The sequence below is a fragment of the Passer domesticus genome, chromosome 4 (assembly GCF_036417665.1).
Source record: "Passer domesticus isolate bPasDom1 chromosome 4, bPasDom1.hap1, whole genome shotgun sequence".
NCBI classification, from domain to species: domain Eukaryota; kingdom Metazoa; phylum Chordata; class Aves; order Passeriformes; family Passeridae; genus Passer; species Passer domesticus.
In genome coordinates, this window is record NC_087477.1 from 16,693,672 (window position 1) to 16,720,850 (window position 27,179).

Below are 27,179 nucleotides of genomic sequence, written 5' to 3' on the forward strand. Positions count from 1 at the left end.
CACGCCCCCGGCACCGCGCGCGCGGCGGCCCCGCCCCTCCCGCCTCAGGCACCGCCCCGCCATTCCCGCCTCAGGGAAATCTTCGCCATTCCCGCCTCAGCCAAAGCCCTGCAATCCCCTCTTCAGGCCCCGCCCCGACATTCCCACCTCAGGGGAGCTCCGCAATTCCCGCCTCAGCCAAAGCTCCGCCATTCCTGCCTCAGTCACCGCTCCGCCTCAGCCAAAGCCCTGCAGTCCCCTCTTCAGACCCCGCCCCGACATTCCCGCCTCAGCCAAAGCCCCCGCCATTCCCGCCTCAGGAAAGCCCCGCCCCTCCCGCCTCAGGCACCCTCTTGTAGGGCGGGCTCTTGAGGTGAAGACGCTGGGTGTTTCTGCTTGTCCCTCTGTTTTGGGGATGGGTGATGCTCGTTGTGCATTCCCCAGTGCTGGTGGCTGGCATTCCTTCCCGGGCGCTGCTGGCAGCTGCTCCCTGCCGGGTGAGATGCGGACATTGGGAAGAGCAGGCGGGCAGTGCTGTCACTCCGTGTTGGGCTTGTCCTGCCACCTGTGCCGGGGCTTGTGTGGAAATAAACATTGAGGAGCTCGTCCCGCTGCGGTTTCATGGAGAGCAGATGATGCCCTGAGAAAAACTAGGAGACCTTTTGGGAATCCTGCTGTGAAGAAGTTTAGGAAAATTAAAATTGTTTTAAGATGCGCTCCTCTCCTTGAGGTTAGTTGGAGCTTGTGCAGGGAACAAATGAGGAGAAATTAATGTAGATAGTGTATTCTATCTTTACGTGCACAACACACAGCTGCAGGAGTAAATAAAAATAAATGAAGTGCCACAAGCTGATGCCACACTCACAGCTGGGATGTGCCACCCTCAGTCCTTCCAGTTCACTCCGTATTGAAATCAGGGCTATCATTTTTGTGCCCCGAAGAATGACCAGAAGGCCAGGAGTGTGTGAAACAAGGCCTTTCTATTGGCAGCTATTACCCCTTCTTAGCCTCAATATTAGGAGATATTAAGAGATTTTATTAAGAGATAAGGCAGATTGCAAGCAGGTGCTTCTGAACAGAGCTTACTTTTCTTAACAAGCACTTAAGGGTAGCAGTTTTCCTTTATAAGTTCTGTCAATAGAAATAAGTTTGGATTTGTCTTTGTATAGCAGATGTTGGTTGAGCATGTGTAGCAGATTAAGAGTTTTGGGGCAAAACAATGACAGTACTTCCCTTTTAAACCTCATCCCCATCTGTATTGTCTCATTAATTTTTGGTTTTCCCATAATTTTGCGCAATATTAAATGCACAGAGAAACTGTTTCTCAGTAGAAGTACCTTTGTAAGGAAACTAAGTTTCCATTTGAGAGCTTGTGCAAAAAATACTGAAATTCTGCTTATGCAAAATAGTTTCTGCAGCCTTTGTGACACTTCGGTAGGACTAGGTACAAAAGAGATTTTAGTGTTTGGTGATGGGAGTTTGTTCACTCAAGGCAAACCAGTAACATAAAGAACTAGCCCGTGTTTTCAGCAGGGCTAGGGAACTGCTGCTGGGGAGGTGTTGTGAGGGGATGGAAAGGGAAACAACTCAGAAAATGTGTAGAAAATGATCTTTTATTGTTCCTTCATTGTGGTGCAGTTTCTGTGTGAAGTGCTTAGCCCCTTTTGAAGAATCTCTTGGACTCAACTCCTTCATAGACGTAGGTCTGTTAAAAATTAAGAAGGAAAAATTAGTGGCTGGAGTTGCAGTTTCATTTCCCAGATATTTAAAACTCCCAGAGAGTTTTAAATTCTTGATAGCCAACTGAGAATTTTAACTATAGATAAATGAAGTTATTTGGGTTGAAGAAAATATTTTCTACTGTTAGAAAAGCTTTTAAAACTTTTTCAGTTGATTCTATTGCAAACTTGTGTGTAAATGACTTCTTAACTCACCTGAACGAGTTCATCACCCACGATTTCTCTGGTTGCTTTAAGTACTTTTCCATTGTCTTTTCTGGTAAATGTGCCCACAAGTTTATTTCCTTCCAGGGTCCAAGCACCCTATGATGGGAAAAAACCCCAAATGTTTTGCAACAGTTATGGCACTGATTTGGTTTAAAGGCTGTAGAATGCTTAAAAGAGTAAAAAGATTAAAACAGTGTGATAATGCTTTTTGGAAAGGCTGTAAAAATGAAATTTTATTAAAACCATTGGCTTATTTAAATGCATAATAGCCAACCTAGGTGGTTTTTACTGGTGAACACACCTTCTTTTAAATAATTGTAAGAGGGATTTGTCATTTCTTACAAATACCCACTCTGTGCTCTAGGTGGTGGGCTTGAGTATTAGAAGAAGTAAAATTGCAAATCACCTGGATTTCATCTTGTGAAAATTGCCACTTGCTTTGTTTTTTGGGCCCTCTGGAACCCTGACATCCATGGTACAGTGCTGAACCTTTAACAGTAAAGACTCCCTTGTGCTTTGCTGTATAAGCTGCAAGCATTCCTGAACAGTTAGTTTCAGGAAAATTTAATGTAATTCAGAAGGAGAATTTAAATAAAAAACTTGGAAGACAAATTATTCATCTTGAAACTGCACATTATAAAGTCATTATCACATAGTAAATATTGAACAGTGTAGGAAGACTCTTACAGAAAGTTCAGTCCCATCAGCCAGGCTGTACTCAAAGTTGGCTCCCAGAGTAAATTCAAGCTCTATGTTTCGGAAGTTGCTGGCTTCTTTGACATTAAATTTGTCCCCATTTTGTTGGATGGTGATCTTCAGATTATCGTGGGCTCCCAGTTTTCTTTTCATCATGCCAACACCTAAACAAATCAGTTAACATTAACCAGAGAAAACCCCCCAAAATCTCTGGAGCATCATATTTATCTTTTTTAGTCAATTCTATGTGGCCAAGTGAGTTTATTCCAGCATTCTGACCCAAATATTTGTCCTTCAGGTTTCATCAAGGCCATGTTCACTAGTACACATGAAATCACTGTCTAAACTGCAGTAGTTATATTTATGTCCATATAATGCACATTTTGTACAAACTTCAAGTAAATATCAGGATGTTAGAATTACTTGAATTAAGTGTTTCTCTGAAACTGAAGAATGATGGTTTCCTCCCTGTTGAATTTTTAAACTGGTTTGATGTTGTCAAAATAATAGTCCAGATATACAATTCTGTTTAAAGTTTATCCATTCATGTTGTCTGAGCCTTTTCCTCAAATCTAGACTTAGATATTCTTTTTTTTCTGCTGAAATAAACTTGGAATTACTTAAGATTAATGCAGAGTAATTAAAACCAGAACATTTCTTAGCATCTTCCCTCCCCCCCACCTCAGAATATTTTGAACATAGATGCAGGGGCAGAGCAGCCAGGAGCGAAAGGCCAGGATGGCCCCAAGGTAGTTCTCAGACAGTTTGGGTCTGTATTCAGCTGCAGTGATGTTTTCCTGGAAAAAAAGGAAAGATGAGCCTTACCCATTGCCTCCATGAACTTCTCGTAGTTCTCATTTCTGTCAACCTTCCAGGTGCCGTCGAACGCCATGGCTGTGCCTGAGGAGGGCTGCTCTGCAGGGACGGTCTCTGCTCGGGGAATTTATGCACTGCCTTATCTTGAAGGCAATTCACTGCGTGACGAGGCTGAGTAAAGCTCAACCGACACGCTGACCCCTCCAAGGAGAAGTTTCCTGGTATTTGATCAAATTCCCAGTCCTGACCACATTGCTTGCTGAATCTCTCTTATTGCCCCCAGATCATGGCAGAATCTTTATCGCATCTTCTATCTCAGTTGCGTCTTCAAGCTTGTGGGAGAGTCTTCATGCACTTGGAGGTGATATTATTTACCCAAAAAAACAAACACAAGTCTCTACTTTGTCCATTGTAATTTGTTTGGGGCCTGTTCTGCTCAGCACAGCAAGCATGGGCTGGAGGATTTACTGAATGTCTGCAGGTTGTTTCAGAAAACTCTCCTCTTGCTGCCTGTCTAACACTGAGCTGTGCAAACTGGGATGGTAGTCTCTATTCATGTGATCACTTGTTTTGTATAGGCAGTTTAAATTCCCAGCAGCATCTACAAATTTTCTTCATTATAACACATTCAGTGAAGAAACCAGCCAGATGGTAGGTGATCAGGCTGTTTACTCCTGAGGGTGAGGAGGGAAGTACCTCACATTGAAATGTGCATTTCACAACAACAGTTTGGTTTTTGTGCATAGTTTTCTCATGGAGGTTTTTGCCCACAATTTCATGCGGTTTTTGATCACCTGAATAACTCAAAAAATGTTTTAGCTTATGCCCTGTGCTGTGCCAATAATGCATGCCCGTCTGCCAGCTCAGAAAATGGGCAGACTTTATTCCAAGAGTCAGATTATCTGTTTTTACTGCACTGGTGGGTATCTTGACCTTTTAGTTATCACTGGCAGACTTAAGTGATCTGTGTGGTTTATATACATAAACACCCAGTGTTGAGTTAGAGTTCATCCCAGCTGTTACATAACAAAACTGATAACTCTCTTCACAGCCTTTGCAGAAAGGGTCCTTCTCACAGTGGTTGTAGTGCACCTGCTGCTGTATTTAGGAGAAAATCAAAGTCTAAAATAATGTGAGTTGCTCAATATGACAAAATATGACTTTGGTTTTTCACATGTACTAGAATCATACAATCTAGACTTCCTTTAGAGTTCTTTTGTCCTCCTGTAGTAGTTGAGTTTTCCTTCTAAAATCACAATTAAAATCGGTTTTGTAGATTTCCTTAGTTGGAATATTCCACAAGCTTTTTCCTTTTTCTGTCTCCTTCTTCCTTGTGTGGTTTTCAGAACTACAGCTTTTTCTTTGATGGTGCATTGAAATCTTGTTTTCTAGTACTGCTTTTTTCATTACAGTTTTGAAAGCTATGGGTGTGTTCTTGGCTTCGTGGCTTTCTCCAACGTGCCAGCTTCAGAACACTGAAAATGGACAAACTTACTGACTTTGAAGTTTGATCTTTAGATGAGGTGGATGACAAATTATTAACTTATATGGTTATGCCAACCTCATCCTGCCAATCGATGATGATTGTAGCAAGGTGTATTGTGATGGCAATTTGCAGTGAAGTTCCAAAGATCAGGGTGACAAAAAGGCTTTTGCAGTGGGTTGTGTTCATCTCCCCTGTTTATTGTTTTGTGGCTTGTATTCAAGTTGTTCTGACTAAAATTAGCCAGAACAGTAGAACTGTTGTGTTGGTTAAGGCTTGGTGCCAGCATAAACATAATATACTCATGAAAATATTGATTTCTATAATAAGAGATTAATCGCTGATAAAACCATGCAGATTGTGCAGTATTTATGAGTGTTTTCTACTGAATGATTCTTCATTATGTCTTGGGGTGGGTTGCAAAGATGGATCCCTCACTGGGAAGTTTCACTAAGCATTTGAACCACAACACTCAATTCTATATCAATGTGGTAAATAGACAACTGTATGCCAGTGAAGCCAATTTAAGCCTAACAGTGGGTGGCCTAGCAACCAGGAGCTTGATGGAGCCTAACTAATGCCATGTCTTGGATAAATAATTTCCAAGTACATATTGCAGTTGGGTGTTGCATTGCAGCAGGATTAGATCCTGCTTGAGCTAGATGTTGTCCTACTGCAGCTGCCTGTTTGCTGAATTTCTGCTTTTCTTTTTGTTTGAGCAGAATCTCCTGGATGCTGCGAATGTGAAATCTGTTCAGCAAGAAAATTCAGCATTTGAGGATTGCCTAGAAATTTCCAGTGAGTATGGATCCATTTGTGTGGTTAGTTAGCAGTGGGCTGTGGGTTTTAAAGCTTGCTTGTAACTGTGTGTATACACTGCTTTCTAATTCCTGTGTAATGCCTCTGATCCATAAAGTGCTGCATTTTTGAGAGTTTTTTATTGGAGAGAACTGAAGTGCAGGAGTTAATAAGATCCAGGTTGGAAAAATCTGGAAGCAAAATTTAGGATTAAAACAGTAACAACCCTGATATTTATTTTGTTGGTTTCTGTATGCTAAAATGAATCCTAGGATCACATAGAATAATGGAATTTGGTCTTGTTTCAATCAAAAAAGGCGACAGTGAATAGTTGCCAGTAAAAGTAAGTGTGCTTTTCCAGAAAAGGTTAAATGAATCTCTGAGCATTGGTGCCACTTGACACTTGCCACACAGAGACTGATATGCCAGTTGTCCTGTGGGGCTTTTTGTCAGGCTTTTCTAAGGGTATTTAAATTTATACTTGAATATTCCTTTATTCCCCAATTTCTTTTTTGTTTAGAATATGAAATGTGATCATAGAGTGGGGTCAAGCTATAGTCCAGTGAGCTAAAAATGCACAGTATTGAAAGTCTGCATCAATCATTTCAGTTTCTCCAAAATCTGAACTGCACTTTTAGCTTATTTCAACACAACTGTTTTGCTTATTGTGGACTTTTTCTCTTGGTTATAACATAGCTCCAAACCCCAGAAAAGTTTTTTGTGATTATCTGGATTAGTGGCTTGAATCTAATTTAATCTGTAAAATAGTGAATTTCAGAGTTCTTCTGAAGTGCAGCATTATAGCAAGAGAGCACCCTGTATGGCTAAGATATTTAAATATTTGTATTTGCAAAAGGAAAAGATGGTTTCAGATTAAAATTCCTTTCTTAGTTTGGGCATCATGTGTCTCACATAAAAGCAGAACAGACACCCAGGTTCTGGTGCCCTTTCCAGCTCAGAAATGGATTTTCCATGTGACTTTGACCAAATTAACCCCTCTACTTATCTGTAAAATGAACTTTCCTTTCATTAAGAAGCTCTATATATCATAAAATGAATTGCCAGTGACTTAATTAACTACTACAATAAAAGCATGCTGAATGCTTATATGCAAATGTGTCATGTGTAAACTATTGGCATGATTGAACCGTGGATTTACTCCTAGAATTTGATGGTGTTAAACAAGAGAAACCTGTGTAAACTGTAGTTTTTTCAGCCATTTCAGAGCCATTATGAACTGGGGTATTTTTCAGCTGAAGTGGTTCTAAAGTTCTGTGTGTGCTAAGAAATGCTACTGTTCTAAAACTCGGTGACTGTCAGATTCCATAAGTCTGTCCCTAAAGCTTACTATCGGAACAAACTCACTCATGTGAGATTTTTCCTAAAAATTTTAAAGGGTGAGGTCTCATGGGAATGTGAAATGCAATAGCTGTCACCACCGCTGCTAAAAATGTGGCTGGAGGAAAGAGCTTTTGTCTTTTCCATTTATTAATGAGGCATCAGACCTGTACAAGAAGAGACAGACCCTGTGTGATGTTTGTTCACTTCTTCAATAAAAATGCCCTCGCTCAAGGTCGTGTTCTTTCCAGGGCTGGGTAAGAAATGGATCCCAGCGCTCCTGCTGCAAACACTGCCACTTCTCAGAAGGGAATTCAAACCTCCAGCAGGCCAGAAAGGCTGAGCAGCAGCATGGCTGGGCTGGTGAGGGCATGGAAAGGTTGTAGTCCAGCAGCAAATGGTGACCTGATGTTTGCAGATATGCACGGGCACTTGTGCAGTTGCACTCATAAATGCAGTCGGTTCAAGCAAACAGTGCTTGTGTTTTGTGCTGAGCTAAATCTGGCCCTTCATAACTTCTTGAATGAGCCTGCTGTTTGTCAGGGGTGTACATACTTCTTGGTTTTGCCTAGAGCTAAAAAAAGTCGAGCCAGAAGTGTTGCTGGGAAGGACCTAATAGGCAAAGAAGAGAAATTGCCAAGAAGCCCACTGGTCCAGAATTACTTCGAGGATCAGCAGTTTGTGCAAAATGAGGCTTTGGTTGTTGAAAAAAATTTTTTTCCAGTTTTGGTTGAAGTCACTGGGCTGACTATTTCTATCTCTCTTGCAAGTGATGTCCCCCAGGAACTGATCTATGGGAGCAGAGGATGTGGATACATCTGTGTAACTCTTGTGTTTACTGGTTCTGCTTTCTGTGAGAAATGAATGGTTTCTGACAGCTCTCAGGAGGTGCAGCTCCAGTGCTCTCTAGTGGTCAGTGGCACTGAATTATTTTTTGTGGTTTTGAAACAAGAACTACTTTACTGCTGGCTGATTTCAGTAGTACTCAGAAGTATCTTGATATTAATAGATATTTTTCTCTTCAGGATTTCTAGGACCTAGAAAAGTTACTACGAAATACAAATTTACAGAAGCAATGATTTGAATCAGGCATTAAAAATTACACCTCAATAATATTAATTATAACAAACAGTAAAATTTCGTATCATCCTTTTTATTTCCAAAAGCATGAAAACTGTACAAAGAGAAGAATGAAGAAATAAGTAATAAGCAGCAGTCTGACCAAAGAAAATAAGCTGACCCTTATGTTGTCTAGCAGCTGTATGGTGAGTAGGGCTAACAATTCTCTTAAGTAATGTAACTAGCTTTATTCTAAGAAGTCATAGGACAGAAGCAAGAGAGACCACATGACATTCAGAAGACTTTAATACTGCTTAAAGTCAAAACATAATATACAGAGAAACCCCTTAACCTAGTACAAAAATACTGTGCCCAGAAACTATATATTTTTTCAGGTATTTTTAAAAGATAGAAGAATACAAATGGACAAACTCAGTGACTAGTGACTGTGATTAAGGTTTTTATTAAACTATAATAGGAATGTATGTTAAAACTATTTACAGTGCATTTCAAACTACATTCTTTAAGAGAAACATGCAGGTGTCTGCCATGTGAATACAAAGAGGACTCAAATTCTAGCTTCAGTTACATCTGTAAGGTACCTTGGGCATTGCTGGGAATAGCTGAACCAGCAAAGAGCAGGTGAGGCAGCTGTCACCAAGGATAAGGGTTTGGTCCCTCTTTACAGGTAAGAAAAGATGAATTTGACCCATTCTTCACTTTCTATGCAGCACAACCCAGCTCCCCTGAGGTAAATGGGAATCACAATGTTGACTTCAGGTGGGCATCTGAGCATGCGTGAGGCCCTGGCATGCCAAGCTCGTGCTGTGGGAGTTAGTGGGAACCAGCAATTACACAGCATTGTCACATAAATACACATTTACAAGCACTGGTACTCAGATATGAGCTTCTCTATGAAAACAACCTTCCTTATGTAGAGGAGAAACTTTCCCATGCAATTTCCCTTCACCTCGCAATGACCAAGAGGAAATATCCTGCTGTCACAATTTGCTGCATTTAGTGAGTGTCACTAATTACCAGGACAGATTCTGTGATGTTTCTTCTTCCTGTCAAAGTCCAAAGCAAAAAACTCAGCCCTCATTATTTACCATACTCTGGCCAAACTCATTCTGCTGTTCAAGCTTATGTTTTAAATTAGTGCAAGTCCCTGAAAAAGTACAGCAGGGAACAAGGAGATAAAGCTGAAAACTTTGTGGAATGTAAACTGCATGTAATTTAACATGAAGAAAAAACCTGCAGCATCACAGAGATAAGACTCTGAATGAATACTACTATATAAATTTGCTTGAAATATGAGGTTTTTATAAAAACCTTTTTAAACATGTGAATTTACTACAAGCAAGGCAATGTTTTTCCATATAAAGTCTTTGCTGTGTTCTCATGCTTGACTCAAAGGGACAGCAGCTGGATCACTCCTCTAATTTTAAGGGCCTAGGCCTGATTCTCTATTATCTTTTTGTATAATGGGTTGGAAAATCAGTTACCTGGTAATTTTGACAAACCTTATATATGAATTAATTAAGTGCCCTGAATTTGTCAGTTCATACCTCTACCAGGTAAAATGTACTGGGTTGGAATTCAAAAGATGCATACAATTGTTAGGGGGTGATGGGTATAAAGAGGCTTTGGTTCTCTCTTCTGAGGAGAAATCAGCTAATCATCAGTGAAGCTAATTGTTTCCTTTTATCAGTAGCTCACTTGTACAGTGAAGATATGAGTAATCTGCTCTTAACTATAAACTGCTTCTAATTATAAAGTCACACCATCTCCAAAGTCAGCATTGCATTATTTCCTCCCCACTTTCTTTAACTGTATGGTATAAAAGAAAACCTAGGCCTGCTATAGCTATTATTGCATGTGTGGCTAATTTCTTGGACAAAAACCAGTACTTACAGCTCAAGAGCTTCACTGTTACTTGGAATTAGAAGAGGTAGGATTAATCAGTAATTTTGTGTTAACACAAGTAATTTTTTTCAGAACAAATCCAGAAGTAAAAGCGTACTTCAAGCATTAAACTGTGCTGTGGAGTGAGTTTGAAAGAAATCATGTTTGTATCTGAGATCAAGTAGGATACTAACTTAGTTGTCCTCATTGAGAGAAGTATTAAGGATTAGTGGGACAAGTTCTTGTCCCCAGAGATTTAAATTTCAAATGTGACAATGGTTTCAATGGATTTAAGGCTGAACTGACACTGATAAACTCCATTTCAGCTGGTTTCTTGTGTAAGCCACACTGATTGTTACAGCTATGTATTTGAGAGCAGACTGAAATAATGAGATACAGCTCATGATCAAATTAATGACAGCTGCATAGCTGTAATCCACCAGCTGGCTTTGAAAAGGTTGAAAGTCTGAAGACAGTGAAGTTGAAGCAGGAAACCTGCTGTAGCCAGGTTAGGTTTGGGGTTTTTTTTCCCATATTGTTCCCTGTCTACATTACGAAAGGAAGGAGCACTTTCTGCAACTGAGTCACACAAAGCCATGACACACTGTGATTTTGCCTTCAGGCAGAGTAAAACACTCTGTAAAGGCTCTGAATCTCATGAAATACAGCACTCTATGCTTTTAAGGTTCTTAAACCAGTAGTTTAAAGGCTTTGGTTTTGTATAAATATATACAGATACAGGTGTGCTATGATATTTAAATGTTTATTTACTAGGAACGGTATTTATATGTATGTTCCAACATTTATGGTGGAAAAGATTCTATGGGATAAATGTGTACAGATATATAATTAAATATATGCACATACTGTATAACTGTTCGTTTTAAGTGAACCTTTAAAAAAATGTAACATCATGCCCTTTTTTTCAAGTCAAAGGTATGAATCCAGCACTCCTTCATCGCATTTATAAATTTAGTTATAATAAAGCTTTGCTGAACACACAATATACCCAAGAAATACTGGAATATGAATGTCAAAGTTACATAACTACACTGTGATATCATCATAGTTATCTGCTGTGTTGTCACCATGAGTTACTAGTCTCAACCATAATAGCAAGAATACACCTTTATATACATATATTTTATTCCTATTTATATTAAATATTTATCTCATCAGCATAATAATTATATTTCAGTATCTCAGACACTCAAGGAAAAGACTATACAAGGGCTATGCAAATCCTGAAGCAAAGTTTTCTATTTATCCAAAAGTACCTAAAACCTTTTTTTGGGGGGTTGTGTTGGCAGGGTCAGGCTGCTGTCACCTGCAGACTGTGTATACACAGAAATACACATATGGAGTACTGCAAAACAGCAGTCCTGGAATTCTTAGTGAGTGTTGCAATCCATCCTTTTTTTTCAATTTGTTAGGACAGGATAAGGAGAAATTCTTCTGTAGAAAAATGAAATTCACAGCTGCAATCATTTACTATTGGTGCTCACTAGAGAAGTCTGAGATAGGACTTCATCAGTGACAAATAATTCAGGGTGGTAGAAATGCTGCTGTCAGAATACCTTTTTCTCCATGTAAAGAATATTAACTCTATAACTCAGTATCATCAAACATTTTGAAACATTGGCTTCATCTTTTTTAGCTTCTGGCATCGTTTATGTAAATGAGGAAATTGATAAAAAGGGAGAGTTTTCCCTTTTAGACCAGCTCTTCCGAATTGGGTTGACAATCTCCTGGGATGAAGAATTTATTGCAGTTTCCAACTAGAATTTCCTGGATTATTGTGATAGAACTAAATTCCCACCCTTCAAAGTCCAGTGCCAAATGTGCTACTTTTGCCAAATGCTGATTTTAACTAAAAAAATCATTATTACAGATTAAAAAACTGGAATATTTTCTGTCTCTCTGTGCAGCCAAAGTTGCATGTGCTGCTAATGCATTTTAGACTTGCTGTCATTCATCTCCTTATCCTGTCCATCTAAAAAATAGTACTCTCCATGTATTCCTCCTTTGGAATTTGTGTATATTTTCTTTAATTGCTTCCCAATTCAAAACCATTTTTATTAATCATCCTCACTTGAATAATACACCAATTTCTTTTTTTACTAGTGCAAGTTAATTGATTTCTTACTTTACAGAACATTAATGCCTCACATACAAATGACAGCTCCCTGTAACACTCTTGGCTATTTTTGCTTTTGGTATTATTTTTTTCCTATTTCTTCAAGACACTATGATTAATCATTTTTAACTAATGTTAAAAATTATTTTTGAAAGATGTTAACATAAAACTTTCTTCAGAGTGGTCATAGCCATTTCATAGTAACACTGGCCTGAAGAATCAGTCATTGATGGTCACCAGGAGTGTTCCCTTCCTGCATCATTCTGATTCAGCTGTTCACCTCTAGCTCTTGCAGTCATTCTCTTCTGCCTGTGATCCAGTCTGTTGGTTAGACGATGTTAAAATCAACTTCCAAACGAAGTTAAAACCAGCATACAAAACCAATCCTGCTTTGTTTCCATTTCTCTGTGTGCTTCTGGCAGCTTTCTATGGGAGCTGTTCTTCCATGGCAGCCTGTCAGTTACATTGGGACATTTCATTGGTCTCAAGCAGTTTCCATTGGGCATGGAGAGCTCAGACACCTCTACCACAGAACTCCTGAGACTCCCATTGACATTTCTTCAGCTGGAATAACACATTTGCTAAGACATCCATCTAATATGGAAAAAAACCCGAACTCTACTGGGTGCACAGGTTTCGGGGTTTTTCACCTCAGAGCCCAGTTCTGCTTTCTGAGAGAGGTTAGCAATAGTTTATTTGGAATAGGCTCCCCACAGTGAGTCCCAGTCTTTCCTCTGAACCTCTGGAAAAAGAACAGGCAAAACTGCTCAATACTTTTATAACATAACACAGCAAAATGGGAGGAGGGAGAGAAAAGGTGCAAAATGCAGTAGTCTTTCAGATACTGGCCACAACATGATCACTAAACAACTATGTACATCTGTGAAGCAACAGGCTCTAGGGCACAGTCAGTGCCTGCACCAGTACCTTCTTGTGGGCTGGGATAGCAAAAACCACCCCTGCAGGTCTTCTTCCATCTCAGTCAGATGTTAATAAGAGAAACATATTGTCTTCAGGTAATCTTGGCATCTACACGGTCATGCTATATCTTGAAATGTGGAACAAATAATACAGCAGTGGCAAAACATAAGCCAAATTCATACAGTGTTTAGCAAAATGCAGTACTCCCCTATTACTGTGTCTCCTAGGTGAACTTGAGCTTAAGGTGGTGAAATCAGCATGTCAGTTCCGTTTGCCTTGGTTGCTTTCTCCATTGATCAGGTTCTCTTGCTGCTCAGCCAAGGCTTGCCACTTCTGCCTGTTTTTTCTGCAGCCATCCAGCAAAGGGGAGCAGGCCTCTGACACGTGTGTTAGGGCCTGAAATAAATTGAGAACATGGAAAACAAATTGCATTCAATTTTTAATTTAAAAATGGAGAATGAAACACAGCTCTCAAATTTTTTTTTCAAATTTCTGTACTTAGGGGAAGACTTGTAGTTCATTAAATGCATTGGTTAGCTAACACAAGAGCTGGGTACAATTTGGACTAGGATCACTTGGTAACTGTAGATATCAGCAGCAGTGCATGTTTCGGAGTAAATAATTCCAGTTTTTCTGTCCTTTTCATAAATAGAAAGGTAAAGCTCCCCCCTAACAGAAGAAGTATAGAGGTTCAGGCTCTAGAACTGTGGGCATTCAAGTCTGCTCAGGCATTCTGGTAAAGTTTTCTGTGTGTCCAATCTGCATCTTTGCAGAGAGGCTCAGTCTTCCTTCAGTGACCTACCTCCTACTGGAGACAGTTTTCTGAGGCTTCAAAGCACAGGCTGCTTTATTTTTTTTTGACAGTTTCTACAGCACAGAAACACTTGATTTTCAGGGACAGCAGCTAGTAGCTCGCTTTCTCTATCCCTGTTTCCTTTGAATTGGTGAATGTGCATTCTTTCCACAAAAGCTAATTGTGTCAGAGGGAAAAATTCAAGTAATCAAGCTGTTCCTTCCTCTGGAAGGTTCCTAAGGATTCAGTTTTCCGTTCATCTCCTTTCTTTTTCTCACCTTGGTTTCTGTAAAATAGTTGGTACAGTTCAAATAAACAGACCTTCACTCCAATGTTGCACTGGATTTAAAAACCCCAGAAATCATGATGTTGTTTTTCACACTGTATTTCACCAAGAAGCTTCTCATACAGTTTGTAACCAGGACAAAAAAGCTTTTCAGTGAATTATCTCATGTAATGCTTTGGTGTGTGATGACAGAGAAGGAAAAGAATGGGATGGGAATGTTAAAATTGGGTCAATTTCCTATACATCACCTTTTGTATAATGAATTCTGAATTCTTTAAAAATTTTAAACATTTTCTATCAATGCACTACCTGGATACAATTCTTTCCCTAGAGGTCAAAGTATGACTTTTGTGACTTCCCCTGATAATCCAAGGACATAACACCAATTGCACAGAACACAGCATTTTAACGAGGTTTAAAAAAAATTGTGACAAAACACATTAATCAGACAAATATACAACTAATTATAAATACTAAAATATTAATTTTTTCAACAGAATAATGAACCATATGTAATATAAAATAAATATTTTCTAACTTAAGGTGTTAGTTTTTAATTTGATTTTTATTTTAATTGTAAATCTGTGTCTACCAGTGAGTGGCTCTGGTTTCAGATATTTGCTGTTCTTCCTTAGGCACCATACCTCATACAGCTGCAAACAAACAGCATCTATGAATCCAACCTGCATGCTGGGAATTTTGTTTTTCTTCTCTCTGTTCATTAGATCCTGCAGATAATAAGTAAACAAGCTCTGTGTTTAAATGCATTAAAAAAAATACCCAACCAAAACCAAAGAGAGTCTGGAATTAAAAAGCAGCACCTTAAACAGCACAGCAAGCTCAACACAGCAGGGTATCATTACAGGTGTTGCAATGAAGGGAACTGGACTGCATGACTTCTCTCTGGAGTCTGGCTTTGGATTGACAGAGCCCAGACAACCAGGCAAACTTACTGGGTTTGGATAGCTGCATACAGGTACCAATTTAGCAATATATTTCCTAGCCCACTTAGTAATACTGACTTAAAGGAAATAACACTGTTCTTCTGGTTCAGAGATAATGACACACGATTGGTGTTTTGGAACCACAGAACAAAACTGGCTTCTAGGAAGCCAGGGAAAGAGCTGGTCCTATAGTGTGGTCAGTGGGAGAAACTTTAAGTGCTGTTTCCAAAAGACATTGGGAGAAATTTTAAGTGCTGTTTCCAAAAGACATTTGGCAAGAGGTGCCACTTACCGTGGGTTCTATGTTGAGTTCTTTGCGCTCTTTATCTCCTTGATCAAAGAACTCAGTAGCCACAAGCTCAGCAATCTGTAAGAGATTTCACTCACTGAGAGCTCTAAAAGTTTGCTTGCTACCTACAAACAAGAGTGGTTCCTGTCTTTCCTTAGGATATATCATTTTAGCCCCCCACACACATCGTGAGACTCCAGCTCAGCATTCCACCACTGCCTTTGCAGTAAGGACTGGGTGGAGGAAACAAACTTTAATGCAGTTTGCATTTAGGCTGTCTTAAAAATTCAACACATACCCGTTGCTGAACTGGCCATGGTTTGGTTATGGCTGATAAGTCACAAGCAGTCATCAGCATTGCTCTGCAGAACAAACAGAAAGAAAGGGAAAAATTACGATCCATGAAATGTATGTAGCCACCAAGTCCAGTGACTAGTAAAATAGAATGTAGAATTTCAAGGAACATCAAGTCAGAAGAACAAGTGAAATTAAAGCAAATGTAACTCCACATGCTATTTAACAAAATTTCTCATACAGGTTGACACTTAGTAGTTCAGACCCAGGAAGTTCAGTGATCTGTGTGACAAGGGCAGCTTGTACAGGCCCAGAGCACAAAGACCTGCTGGGTTTAATGAAGTTCACAGCAACATGGAATGGGAAATTGGGTGTCCAGTAATATGAACTGATTTCTTGATTATTCTGCTTTTACTTACAGAAATAGCTCCTTTTGTGAGGGATCTTCCCAATTAAACTGCTTCTTCCTTAGAAGTTCAAAAAATTCTCCTCTCCTCCTTAAAAAGAAGGTAAAACAAAAGATTTTGCAGGATGCTGACATGATGCTAATATCCAGCAGTGATTATTCAGCCAAAGTTTCTTCTGACTTACTTGATGTATAGTGCCAAGTCTGTGGCAAGAATGGCTTGTTTTATCATTTTCAGTGTAGCCTTGTATTCTTCAATGGAAAGGTTGCTGAGAATCTGATTTCCCTTTACAAAAAAAGCCAAAACCAGTGCTATCAGTAAAATGGGCAACAGCACAACAGTTTGCTTAAGTGTCTCTAAGTCACCAAATCATTACGAGTTGCTTGCTGATATCTGAGGTCATTCTTTTACCCTTCTTCCTCTTGCAGATTCCCCAGTTTAAAAATAAAACGTCCAATCTGCCCGAGAAATGGCAGAAAGCCGCCAGCAACAACATCATCACTGACTATTACAAAATGAAACTGCAAGCAGAGCAACATCAAAGCCTTCAAGTACATTTCATTCATTAAAATTAAGTTTGTCACTGGCTGTATCACAGCTTCTCTTTCCTCATCCTTCCCCTCCCTGAAGCAATTATAATAGATTCCCATACCTTCCCATATACCTCTAGTAAATGAAAATATTTTCCTTTTTTGAAGCAGCATAAATAACAATTTATTAAATGAAAGTATGAACTCAGCAGCCCCCTACTAAACCAAAGCACTACAGAGCAGGTGAAATGGAACTTGCCTCAATTGTTTTTCCATATTTGCCTACCTGAACAGGAAAGGATCACTACAATACAAAGGATGCCAGAAGTACCACAATCTGTAGCACAAAAGGAGCAGTCCTTTGGAAGGATTGTGAATGCTGAATAACTGGTCTTGAGAATTTGTTGATAGTATCAAACAAGAAGAATGTAGTTTTATTTGCATATTTACTAAACTTAAGTTTGGCTTCACTTTGGAATGTCAACACAAGCAGTGTTTGGTTTGGTCTTTTCAGGGCTGCTTTGTGTATGTGTAGGCTGGAATGTTTTTGAAATGAGAGGAAGGACTGGGGTTTGTTTGGTGGTTCTTAAGAGGTTGTGAAATGGCACAAAGCTTTTTGTTTCCTTTGGTCCAAGGAAGCAGGTACTCAGAAGGATGTTAGTGAGGCATCCCTTATCAGGCAGCACTTGGAAGGCATTGGTGGCACTCAGCAGCAGAGCTGTGATTTCCATGTTGGCTGCATTTCCTTTCTTTACCCAAAAAGGAATAAAGAGCGCTTAAGAACATATAAGGAGAACAGAAGCTAAAAATAGAAAGTAAAACAGTTTCTTTCAGCTACACAGGAATGTGGCACTCACTGGACTATTCAGGATCATAAGGCATTGATCAAAATGATGATGCTCCATGATTGAGTGGCAATACAGCTGAGCCAGTGGATGTTCGCTTCTAAGGAGGAAAAAGAGAAATCAAACTAGACAAACATGTTAGTGATCCAGAAATAACTTCCCTTTTAACATCCTCTTTGTAGGAATATGGATAAAAAGATAATGCAGTTCCTTTGTCAGAGCACTGACAGCTCTGGTGTTCTGCCTTCTCTACCTGTAGAGCCCAGCTGCCTGCAAGGAGTGACAATGTAATACAAGGTTACGTAGAGAGTGAAAGTTCCTTTATAGAAAGCAAAGGTAACACGAAGAGTTCTTCACAAGCACAGTTTAAGAGACAGTCTTGGTTTCTGCAATATGTTCTTAACCTGCCTGGCATATTTAGTCAGCTCAGCTGCTGAGCTTGTGAGTAATAATGCAAACCTAATAGGAAACCCACTGATACCAATGGAAAAATTCCTGCTGACCTCAGTGCAATATGGTGCTGAGCCCAAAAAGTTGATCAAGTAATTTCCTTGTGTTGGTAACTGTATTGGTGTTTCATCACCACTATTGTCATGACCAAACTACTGCAACATTGTAACTACCCTTTGCCCAGGGTAAAATCCAAAAGGGAAACTGTTTAGAGGCCAGCAGTGATGTTGATTGTACTAAAGGCAGTGAAAAATAGCAGGAAACCAATTGTGTAGGTACTTAAAAATACCTTAGTGCAAAACTAGAAAGTATCTTAGTCTAGAAAAGAGAATTTACTGTTTGAGTAGCTTTAGTCAAAATAGAAAAACGCCTCCTCTCTTCAGGACTTCCAATTTCTCCCTGTTCCTTGTTGCATAATACAGTTCTTGGTTTTTGCTGCTGTCTGAAGTTTCAAGCCCTGATCCCACATTGCTCATGTAATCTCTTCAACTAAATCTGGATTTTTTTTGGAAGTCTATTTTGCTGATGATCCTGAATCTATTACTCTAATTATAATCTGATCTACAAATGTTTAATTGTGCCAGTAGCTCTTTTAGCATATAATTCCATGAGATTTTCTATATGGTTAAAGACATTCACAAGACTTAGTGGCTGCAGGATGGGGTCTCTGTGTGAGTGAGTGCACAGAGCCTCAAATAAAGTTATAAGAGGAGACTCTGGGGATTTAAGAAGCACAAAAATGTGGAGAGAAAGATGGAAAGACAAACAAAAACCCAGAAGGGAAGATTAAAGGATGCAAACCCCTGAGGATAATGGGCTGGCTGCCCAGCACCTCCTCTGAGACCACCATGAAAGGGGCGTAGAGCAAATGTACTCGTGTGGTTCTGTAAGGAAACAAACCACAGGATGGTGCCAACATATGCTGGGTGAAATTCCCATTGAATGAAGTGGGATGCATATTGTGTGTCCCAGAGTTCATCCTGACTGGAGAGAGAAATATGTGAGAAATCTCTTAGGTTATCTTCCCAAGTATTGCTCCAAACTAGAGCTTGCTTAGTACTCACAGACCCTGACTGGGGCTGGAAATAAATTCAGCTCCAACTTCTGTAGTGGCCCTTCTGTCAAACCCCCACTCCAGGCCAAAGGGCACTGTGGCTTTCTGAGCACAGGGGTTTGGTTATGCAGCTTTCTGTGCTTCCTACTTTGCATGTGGGATTGGAGCAAAAAGAAAATAACCCTTCCCTGCATAACTACCAAAAGGCCTTCAAGTAGTTCCCTTTCTGTAACTTCTACTGCCAGGACCATTTCAATTTTTGAAACCCTACTGCTTAAGAAAAGAGTCATACACTGAATATCCACCCTCCCTGCTTCAAAGGAAAAAACAAAAGGAATCTGTTCCTAGAAATAACTTTTGTATTTAGATTTAAAAAAAGAAATGCATGGAACTTTCTATTGGGAAAGGAATTATGAAGCTATAGCCATCTCAGCTTTACAACATGTGTAAATGTTAGATTTTGCTGTCTATGACACTTTCCCAGGACATTTTTGAGAGGAGATGACGCATCTCCAGATGTCTTCCAGGAAATTTATTTTTAAATAAATAAAGTAAAAAATAGCTAACTAGTTCCAGTTGCTGTGAGGCTACAGTTACGGCTGGAATCCTCTATTACCAGGCTAGAAAAAGATCACTCTTCTCATGTTGTGGAGTTTGGTTTCTTTTCTTTACACATCAATCCTGCATTTCAGATTTATGTGTTACTCCAAACACATAAATCTGAAATGCAGGAGTTCTGCTTCAGCTTAATTTTTTTCTGCCTTTCAGTATTTTGTACCTTAAACAAGCTTTTCCTCCCCTACTATCTTACTTTACACATAGCGAGAACAGCAGACCACTTCTTCACAGGTCACTTCAAAACCATTCTCCAGAAGAAGATGCACATTTCTGGGTATCTTTGGCCCATCTCTGGTCAGACCAGGACACACTGCCATATCACAGGAATGACATTAAGCCACACTTTAAATCAACTGAAGACTCATATGTTATTTGAAGTGATACTAAATTCACTCGATTGGGCAGATTTCAAACTACTAATAAATTCTAAAAAAACCCAGTATCTTTACTTAAAAATGAAAATATGGGGAAAATTTTAGACTTGTTCTGATATTTCATTTAAACCAAAATATTTTATTTGTAAAAGTATTTTTTCCATGCTTTAAATATATTTTTCCTTTTTGTATTGTAAAAGTCTTTCTGTAATTCCAGATTGGATCAAAGTTAAAGAGTACAGATAACCCACAATCAATGCAAAAGAACTGTACATTTTTAATGTGATTTTAACTATGTAACTTATTCTAAACTACTTCGAGTTCTGGAAAAATACCACTAAACCAGGAGTAAAACAATCTGAGTTCAAAACAGTGGGGAGACACTTCTGTTCCAGAGGGTGCAGACCCCAGTGCTGTGTTGGCCCGGACAAGAAAGGAACAGCTGGATTGGGCAGGGAGTGATCTGAGAAGCTGCATGTTTCCTACACGCTGTCCCGTGGACACTGCAGCTTTTTGCTGTCACTTGATGGGAAACCGGGGAGGGCACTTTGGGAGCAGGAAAACCTTGTCCCTGCACAGCAAAGGGTTCACTTAATCTGCCATCAGTCAGCAACTGGGGCTGTGCATCTGTATCTTTGGACTCGTGAATGGTTCTGCCTGTCCTTACAATTTCTGCTTTGTGAAAATCTGCTCCTTTGCACAGCCTCACATCATCAAAGCAGTCAGCTTGTACCTAATTTATCTCTGTGTTTGTTCACTCACTTCTTTTTATTTAACTTCTCTCAGACCTGCTTACCTTTGTATGTAAGAGTTGTTCACTCCCCTGTGATCCAGATCATGGCTCAGAGTTGCTATCAGCAAAGCCAGTGTTTCTAAGTCAGTCAGTTTGCTCTGTATGCAAAAAGTAATGCCAGAAGTGAGTTGTGGATTTATTTACTACAACGTGTTTTACATCTACTTTCTGAATAATGAGACCTGCTCTTAGTACAGTCAAAAGACAACTCAGTTTGGAAATGATTGATTTTATGTTTCTGCTGGGAAGATTCATCTCCCAGTGCTTGCTTGCCTTTCCTCTCAAACTACAAAAAAATTGAGTTATGTACAATGCTATTCAGACTGCAGAATCTAGGACATGAGAATCAGCAGGGAGTGAATCCAGTGTAGTTAAGAATAAACAATTTATGGAAATTGCAGTGGAGACTGTCAGGATTCCAAAAATAGCAGGGAAACTATCAGGATCATCAGAGATTGCTGGACCGCACACAGAGCAAAACTACCATGTCCATTCCAACAGGGAAGGAAGATGGATGTCCTTGCCTTGGTCCCTTTCAGCACCTTTTGTCATTTTCATTAGTGAGATAAAGTCTGTGGAGGAAAGAAATGCCTCTTCCTCATTGGTATGGGGTTTTGGCCTACAAATGTTTAAAAGACATGTTTATTCAGAATGAACAGAAACGTTCTGTTTCCTATAATAATAATATAAACCCAAAACCTAAAAACATACTTTTGAAGAATTTAGAATCAGTATTTTTTTTATTTAGAGGATCATCTAGCCCTAGTCAGAATGATTAGGTTGTTTTTTAAATTATTAGGTGTCTTTTTAAGTGAAAGGTTAAAAATTTATTCAAAAACTTTGAACAAACCTTTCAATATTTATTTCTATGTTTTTATGTTCTGTTGTGCATCTAAAGCCGTACTCAGCTCTGCATTTGAACTTAAATTCCTGTTGAAAATTTTAAGGAAACATCCTGAAAATGGGTCAGCCTCTTTTTCTCCATATTTTTGACTTGCTTGTAGCATAAGCTTTACTTTTTAAAAAAAGGACAACCACATACATGCCTTATTTGAGATATTCCCATTGGGAACATCCTGATAACTCAAAAAGGGGAAAAAAAACCCACGGTAGCAGTTTCACAAAGCCCTCATAGACAGAAGTCTTCAGCAGAAGATTCCACTGGCAATATCATGGAATAATGAACATCTTACCAATATGGCAATCAGATCAGAGCTGTGCATTTTGTCTTAATAGAGGAACTGGAACTGTACCTGAATTTTGCCAGATTTCAGAGCAGCAAACATGCACTGTGCTGTGTTGAAGGCATGTCTCCAATTGTGATAAGCAACGTTTTTCCGATAGTTTTTCTTCACACTTAAAATCCATCTGCAGAGAACCTTTAAGAAACAGCATTGCATAGATGTGTTTTCATAAGAACAGATTTCTAATACATTCAAAACTTTCTTACTCCCACTTGGAAACTCTGACTGAAAAAAAATCCATTTAACTCAATTTCAAGTTCAAATGTAACACACTTGTAACTGTGAACATAGATGAGAACAGGATTACACCCACTAGTACAGCTCCTAATTGAGTGTGTAATACTTGTGGGTTTGGGATTTTATTGCTAAGGGATAAATGTTAATGTCAGAAGCACTGCTGTTAATTCAGAAACTGACATATATTAAGATACCTGGGAGAAAAAAATCATTGTTTATGATGACATATTTGATAGAGAAAATTTATTTAGTTATGGAATCATCTTAAGACCTGTTTTGAAAATGAACAGGCAGCTTTTCCCTCCTATCAGCCTGTCAAAACCCAAGCAGAATTGGACTTTGGAAAACAAATAAGTATGATAGAAAGATTAGTACATTGCAGGGGAGTTTCTTTTTTATGCAGGAGGAAAGCATGTCCTGGATGTTTTACTCAACTGTATTAGAAATTGTGGTTTATAAAATTTTATATATATATATATATATATATATATATATATATATATATACACACACACACACACACACTTTTTTCCTACCTTTTTTTTGTAAGGAAGTGACGTGTATGAAGGTCAAGTAGTAATTTGATATTGGGACATATTCCTTAAGGTTGTTCACCTTACTACAGAGGTGAAGCTAAGTACCAGGATATTCAAGAGATCAGATTAGGTAATACAGCACTTTTGGCCCTTGGACACCACTAATCTAAATTGGTCTATAAACTGCTGATCTAGACAATAAATACATGCTTTCTTTAACTAATGTGTTTGCCTATGAAGCCCTACAAATTAATCTCGCATTTTGATACAAGTTTTAATGGTTTTGTTGAAAAGGTTATAAAGCAAAAATAAGGTATTTAAAAATGAAGGTTTCTACAAATAGATGTTGTGTGCACTGAGTGGAAAAGGTTGAAGAGATTTTCTATTTACCTGTCCTGATCATCTCTGACAGATGTATTGGTAAAAACCTTCAGGGAAATTCCCACAGCCCATCACAGTTATCATCTGCTTCAGTCTTTACTGTCTCCATAACCATGAAGTTCCTCCTAATCTCTAATTTATTATTTTATAAGGAAAGACTAAGATGATTACTACCTCATATGGACATAGTGAACAATGTTATTGTCCTCTTTGTAGGAGTTTTTCACCTCCTGAGAAGTTGTTATCCTCTCCCTCCTCAGTATTCTGTTTTCCAGTCCATTAATCATAGACTGTAAAATTATTAATCCTTCAGTAGAACCAAATGGAGGACAGACCCCAATTCTTTATATCACTTCCTAGTTTGTTAATTACTTCTTAATACAGATGTCCAATTCTATTTACTGTGAGAACATCTCACTGCTCTGAATTCTTAATAATTCAACTGTCTCCTTCTGTGGGGCAGTATTTGGCAGCAACCATACCTCATGTTTCATTTGGAAATTTTGCACCAGGTTGAGGTCTGTGAACATTCGAATTGTGCACAGTGTTGTTTCAAAGTCTGACAGCTCAAAGTCACTGAAGTAGAAGTCAGTCAGGTTGAGAGTTTGTGCAGATGGTACTACAGCAGCCTGGAGAAGAATGAGAGAGCACAATTCAGCACTAGGGCAGAGAGAACAGAACAAATACCTGCTTTTTTAACTGACTAAAAAGAGACGCTCAATTTTACCTTCATGTGACACTGAAAACTGATGATTGCTTCTCATTTACTTCCCCATGCCTCTCTTGTTTAACATTACCTTATTACCCTGGATTTAACAAGCACTTTTCCATAGATAAGAGAACAAGGATAGAATTACCTGGTCAGTCTGGTTATCTAAATCAGCCGAGGCAAATTGTAACCAAAAGTATTGATGAAATTGGGAGAAGGAAAAAATAAGGCAGTAGAGCTATGTGTTTGTTTTTATGGATATGCAGAAAGCAAAATCCGTAACTGTTGGCATTTTTCTAAAAATGGTGAGGAAAGATGTCAGTAAAACAGATTTGCTAACAGAATCCACATTCAGCATGATGGGAGTCAGAACATGTCCATAGGCAGAGCTTTCTCAGGGCTAGAAATCTGAAAAATTAGAGTTCGCCTGTGATCAGTAATCTTTAAAACCCATGGTCAGTGGTTTTGGTACAGTTTGCATACAAACAAACCTTCAATGTGAAATTTGAAATTACAAGGTACACAATACACCCCCCATCCTACATATTTTTAAATCTGAGTTTTTAATTGTCAGTAATTTCTCCATATATCACATCCCTTTTCCAGTTATAAAATACTGAGTATTTATATTGGTTGCCCTTCAAAATACCAGTGTTGAGGTTATGCTAAGTTTTATATTGACTCTCATACTAACAAAATAAATGCTAAGTCTTATACTATAGAACAAAATTTAGTATAATTTTCTGCAGTAGAATAAAAGGTGGGGTTCTCAGTGCTACTGCTTCAGAGATGTTTCACTTCAATATGAGTGTGGTCCAAAGAAAATCAGGCAAATCTGAAATGGTGAAGGAAATAAACCTTTGTGTTTATCTTCCTCTTTGTCATTCTAGGGGAAAACATTTCTCCATTGTGGGCAGCTGTGTCCCAGAAGGCTGAGGAAAGGAAAAGGGAGCATTTGTCATCACCTACAACATTAGTACATGTAACATGCAAATCCATAGAATTATGGCAGCCTCTGTTCCACATCAGTTCGCTGTCCCCTCTCTTGTGTGTCAGAATCAAGAAGTCACAGAAGATTATGAAAAGGAGTATTGACATAGGGAAAAAATGCACCCTTCTTGCACATTTCTTCTGCCAGTAATTCTGTGTCCCTGATTGGATTCATGTGGGATTTCAGCTGTGAACACATGAAAGGCTTGCATGTTCAGTGCTAAATAATGCAACGGTTCAGCAAAGCTACTGACATAATTTTGAAAAACTGCAACTGCATGCTGGGATTTCACAACGAAAGGGGCTGCAAGGACACAGAAGGAGCTCAAAAGGACACCTCATGCCTCACTTCATTCATAATTTATCTTTCCCTTCCTTGATCTCCTACCTTTTACAGCCACAACAGTAAGTTTCATTTCAGCTGAAATATAAAAACCCTGCACTTTATAGCTGTTTATGCTGTTGTTTAACCAGATTAGCTATTTCTTTTTTCACTTAATGAAGCCACTAGAGCCTTCTGCCTCCTGTTTTACAGCACAAAAGTTCATCAGCTATTTTAATTTCAATTTATTGAGCTATGGTTTCTGTAAATACATCGGCAGCAAAAAGAAGGTTATGGAAAATGTGGGACTACTGTGAGGCAACTATAAAGAGCTTTGCTTTATTTCATCTGCTTTGGATGATAAAACACAGGTTGTAGACAGGATCCAGGCTCAAAGGAGGTGACTGATACAGTAGGGCAGTTCTGTAGTATTTGGAAATGATGATTAAAGAAAAAAAAAATTGACTGCAGCCTATTCCATAAGGCAGATAATTAATAGCATAGAATAGTACCAGTTGGGAGAGCCCTATAAACATCTCCTAGTCCAACTGCCTGATAAGTATCTATTTTCAGATTATTTAGAAGCAAAAGGTATATTCAGAAAAAAATTCAAACTGTTTTGGCCATCTTTATGCGACCATATGAGTGCAAAAAATCAGAACTAAAATTAAAATGTTATGAGTGCAAGTAAAAGGCCTGTGCTTGCACTCTGGTATCACCTTAGAGAGTGGTGGCTGACACAGGCCAGCGCTGTGCTAGGGAGCTGTGGACACTTAAGCCATGCCAGGGGACACTGGCCCAGTTCTAGGCTTGCTGTGGCACTGTTTGATTGAGCACTAATGGTGGAACCACAAAGATTTCATCACAAGCCCTGAGGAGAAACCTTAAGAGAAGAATTGCACTCTGGTCCTGTCATGGCTCTTTATTGATGAGCAGCAGTGTGGTAGGACTGAGTTCAAAAATCCAAGTGACACCATTCTAAAAATATCCTTTTTCCCACACCTCGTTGTGTCGCTTGGCCAGACCAGTCCCATTCTACCCAGCTCATAGTCCCTGTGCCTTCCTTCCTCTCCATCCCTCCTGTTTGTTTTTGTGCAGCAGGGGTGATGCTATTTCCCTGGAATAGCTGCTGAAGGCTTGGAGAAAATAAGCACATGCTGTGCTTTGAAATGCACTTGAAATCCTAGCTGTAGTTATTCCTTAGGCAGTGGCTTCTAAACACAGAATTAAACATGAGCAGAACAGGACGCTTCACAGAAAAGCAACTATAAAATTTTTTTTTTTAATCATTGCATTAAAAATTCAATACAGAATTTATATGTAAGGCCATAAAGCGGCAGCCATACTTGGGATGTTTGAAAGGTACCAAAGCAGTAAGATATACAGCATTCAGACTTAGCTGCAGAATGGAGAGTTCTCATTTTTAAGTATTCTCATTAAGTATTCCAGAAGTTTTGCTTCTGGAATACTTAATCATTATGAGTTTGATACTGACATTGCACCAGTGACTGTCTTAAACTCCTGAGAAAAATCAGTCAGCACAGGTCTGGGTCTCACAGTGCTCTGGGCAGGTTTTGTCTCTCATTGTAGACATTGTAATATTTCCCTTTTATGTGATTCAGCTCAGAAACCCATCAGTATGATATCCACTGTCATTTTCATTTCTGGAACATATGCTTCTGCCCCTTTAGGGATGACATCTGTGTACAGGACTGCTCTTGGTTGTTCTACTAAAGCAATATTTCTAAAGTAATAGTAAAAAATTCAATTACCACTGTTACCTGCAGCTCCCTCGTTTCCTCCTCAGCAGCAGAAGCGTGGTATGAGAGAACCTGCGGGAAGAAAAACAGACCTTAGTGCAAACAAAAGAGCCATGTGATAACAAGGTACCTTTCCTAGAGCAGATTTTTCAGCATTTGCTGATGAAATCTTCTGTTCATGCAGGGCCCAAGCCAGTTTTAGGGGAGCTCTCTGAATGCATATGAGGAGATATCTGCATCTTCTA

General features: G+C 39.0%; 2 protein-coding genes and 1 long non-coding RNA gene across 11 annotated transcripts in view; 1 reads left to right on the top strand and 2 right to left on the bottom strand.

The window, feature by feature from the left end:
• Positions 1 to 263: 263 nt before the first annotated feature.
• On the top strand, positions 264 to 26,047 carry LOC135298611 (uncharacterized). Its single transcript, XR_010360632.1, has 4 exons — positions 264 to 709; positions 5,643 to 5,718; positions 8,223 to 8,321; positions 24,753 to 26,047. It is a non-coding gene; the product is annotated as an uncharacterized LOC135298611 (long non-coding RNA).
• FABP2 (fatty acid binding protein 2) lies at positions 1,575 to 3,604 on the bottom strand. Its single transcript, XM_064416378.1, has 4 exons — positions 3,447 to 3,604; positions 2,613 to 2,785; positions 1,914 to 2,021; positions 1,575 to 1,684 (listed from the first exon to the last, which is right to left on the bottom strand). The coding sequence occupies exons 1-4, from the start codon at positions 3,511 to 3,513 to the stop codon at positions 1,634 to 1,636; spliced, it is 399 nt and encodes a 132-aa protein (XP_064272448.1). The 5' UTR covers positions 3,514 to 3,604; the 3' UTR covers positions 1,575 to 1,633.
• The window catches only part of PDE5A (phosphodiesterase 5A), a 102,661-nt gene continuing 86,249 nt past the window's right edge, over positions 10,768 to 27,179 (bottom strand). For 7 of the 9 annotated variants that reach the window (XM_064416370.1, XM_064416366.1, XM_064416368.1 and 4 more), the window contains 11 exons: positions 26,947 to 27,006; positions 23,636 to 23,782; positions 22,009 to 22,134; positions 20,759 to 20,853; positions 17,479 to 17,566; positions 16,276 to 16,376; positions 16,104 to 16,181; positions 15,689 to 15,752; positions 15,394 to 15,468; positions 14,802 to 14,885; positions 10,768 to 13,474 (listed from right to left, as the gene is read on the bottom strand). In XM_064416370.1, the coding sequence (XP_064272440.1) occupies positions 13,340 to 13,474; positions 14,802 to 14,885; positions 15,394 to 15,468; positions 15,689 to 15,752; positions 16,104 to 16,181; positions 16,276 to 16,376; positions 17,479 to 17,566; positions 20,759 to 20,853; positions 22,009 to 22,134; positions 23,636 to 23,782; positions 26,947 to 27,006 (1,053 nt within the window). In that variant the 3' untranslated portion in view covers positions 10,768 to 13,339. The remainder of the gene's footprint in view (positions 13,475 to 14,801; positions 14,886 to 15,393; positions 15,469 to 15,688; positions 15,753 to 16,103; positions 16,182 to 16,275; positions 16,377 to 17,478; positions 17,567 to 20,758; positions 20,854 to 22,008; positions 22,135 to 23,635; positions 23,783 to 26,946; positions 27,007 to 27,179) is intronic. The other 2 variants (XM_064416367.1, XM_064416369.1) reach the window with 1 other exon arrangement.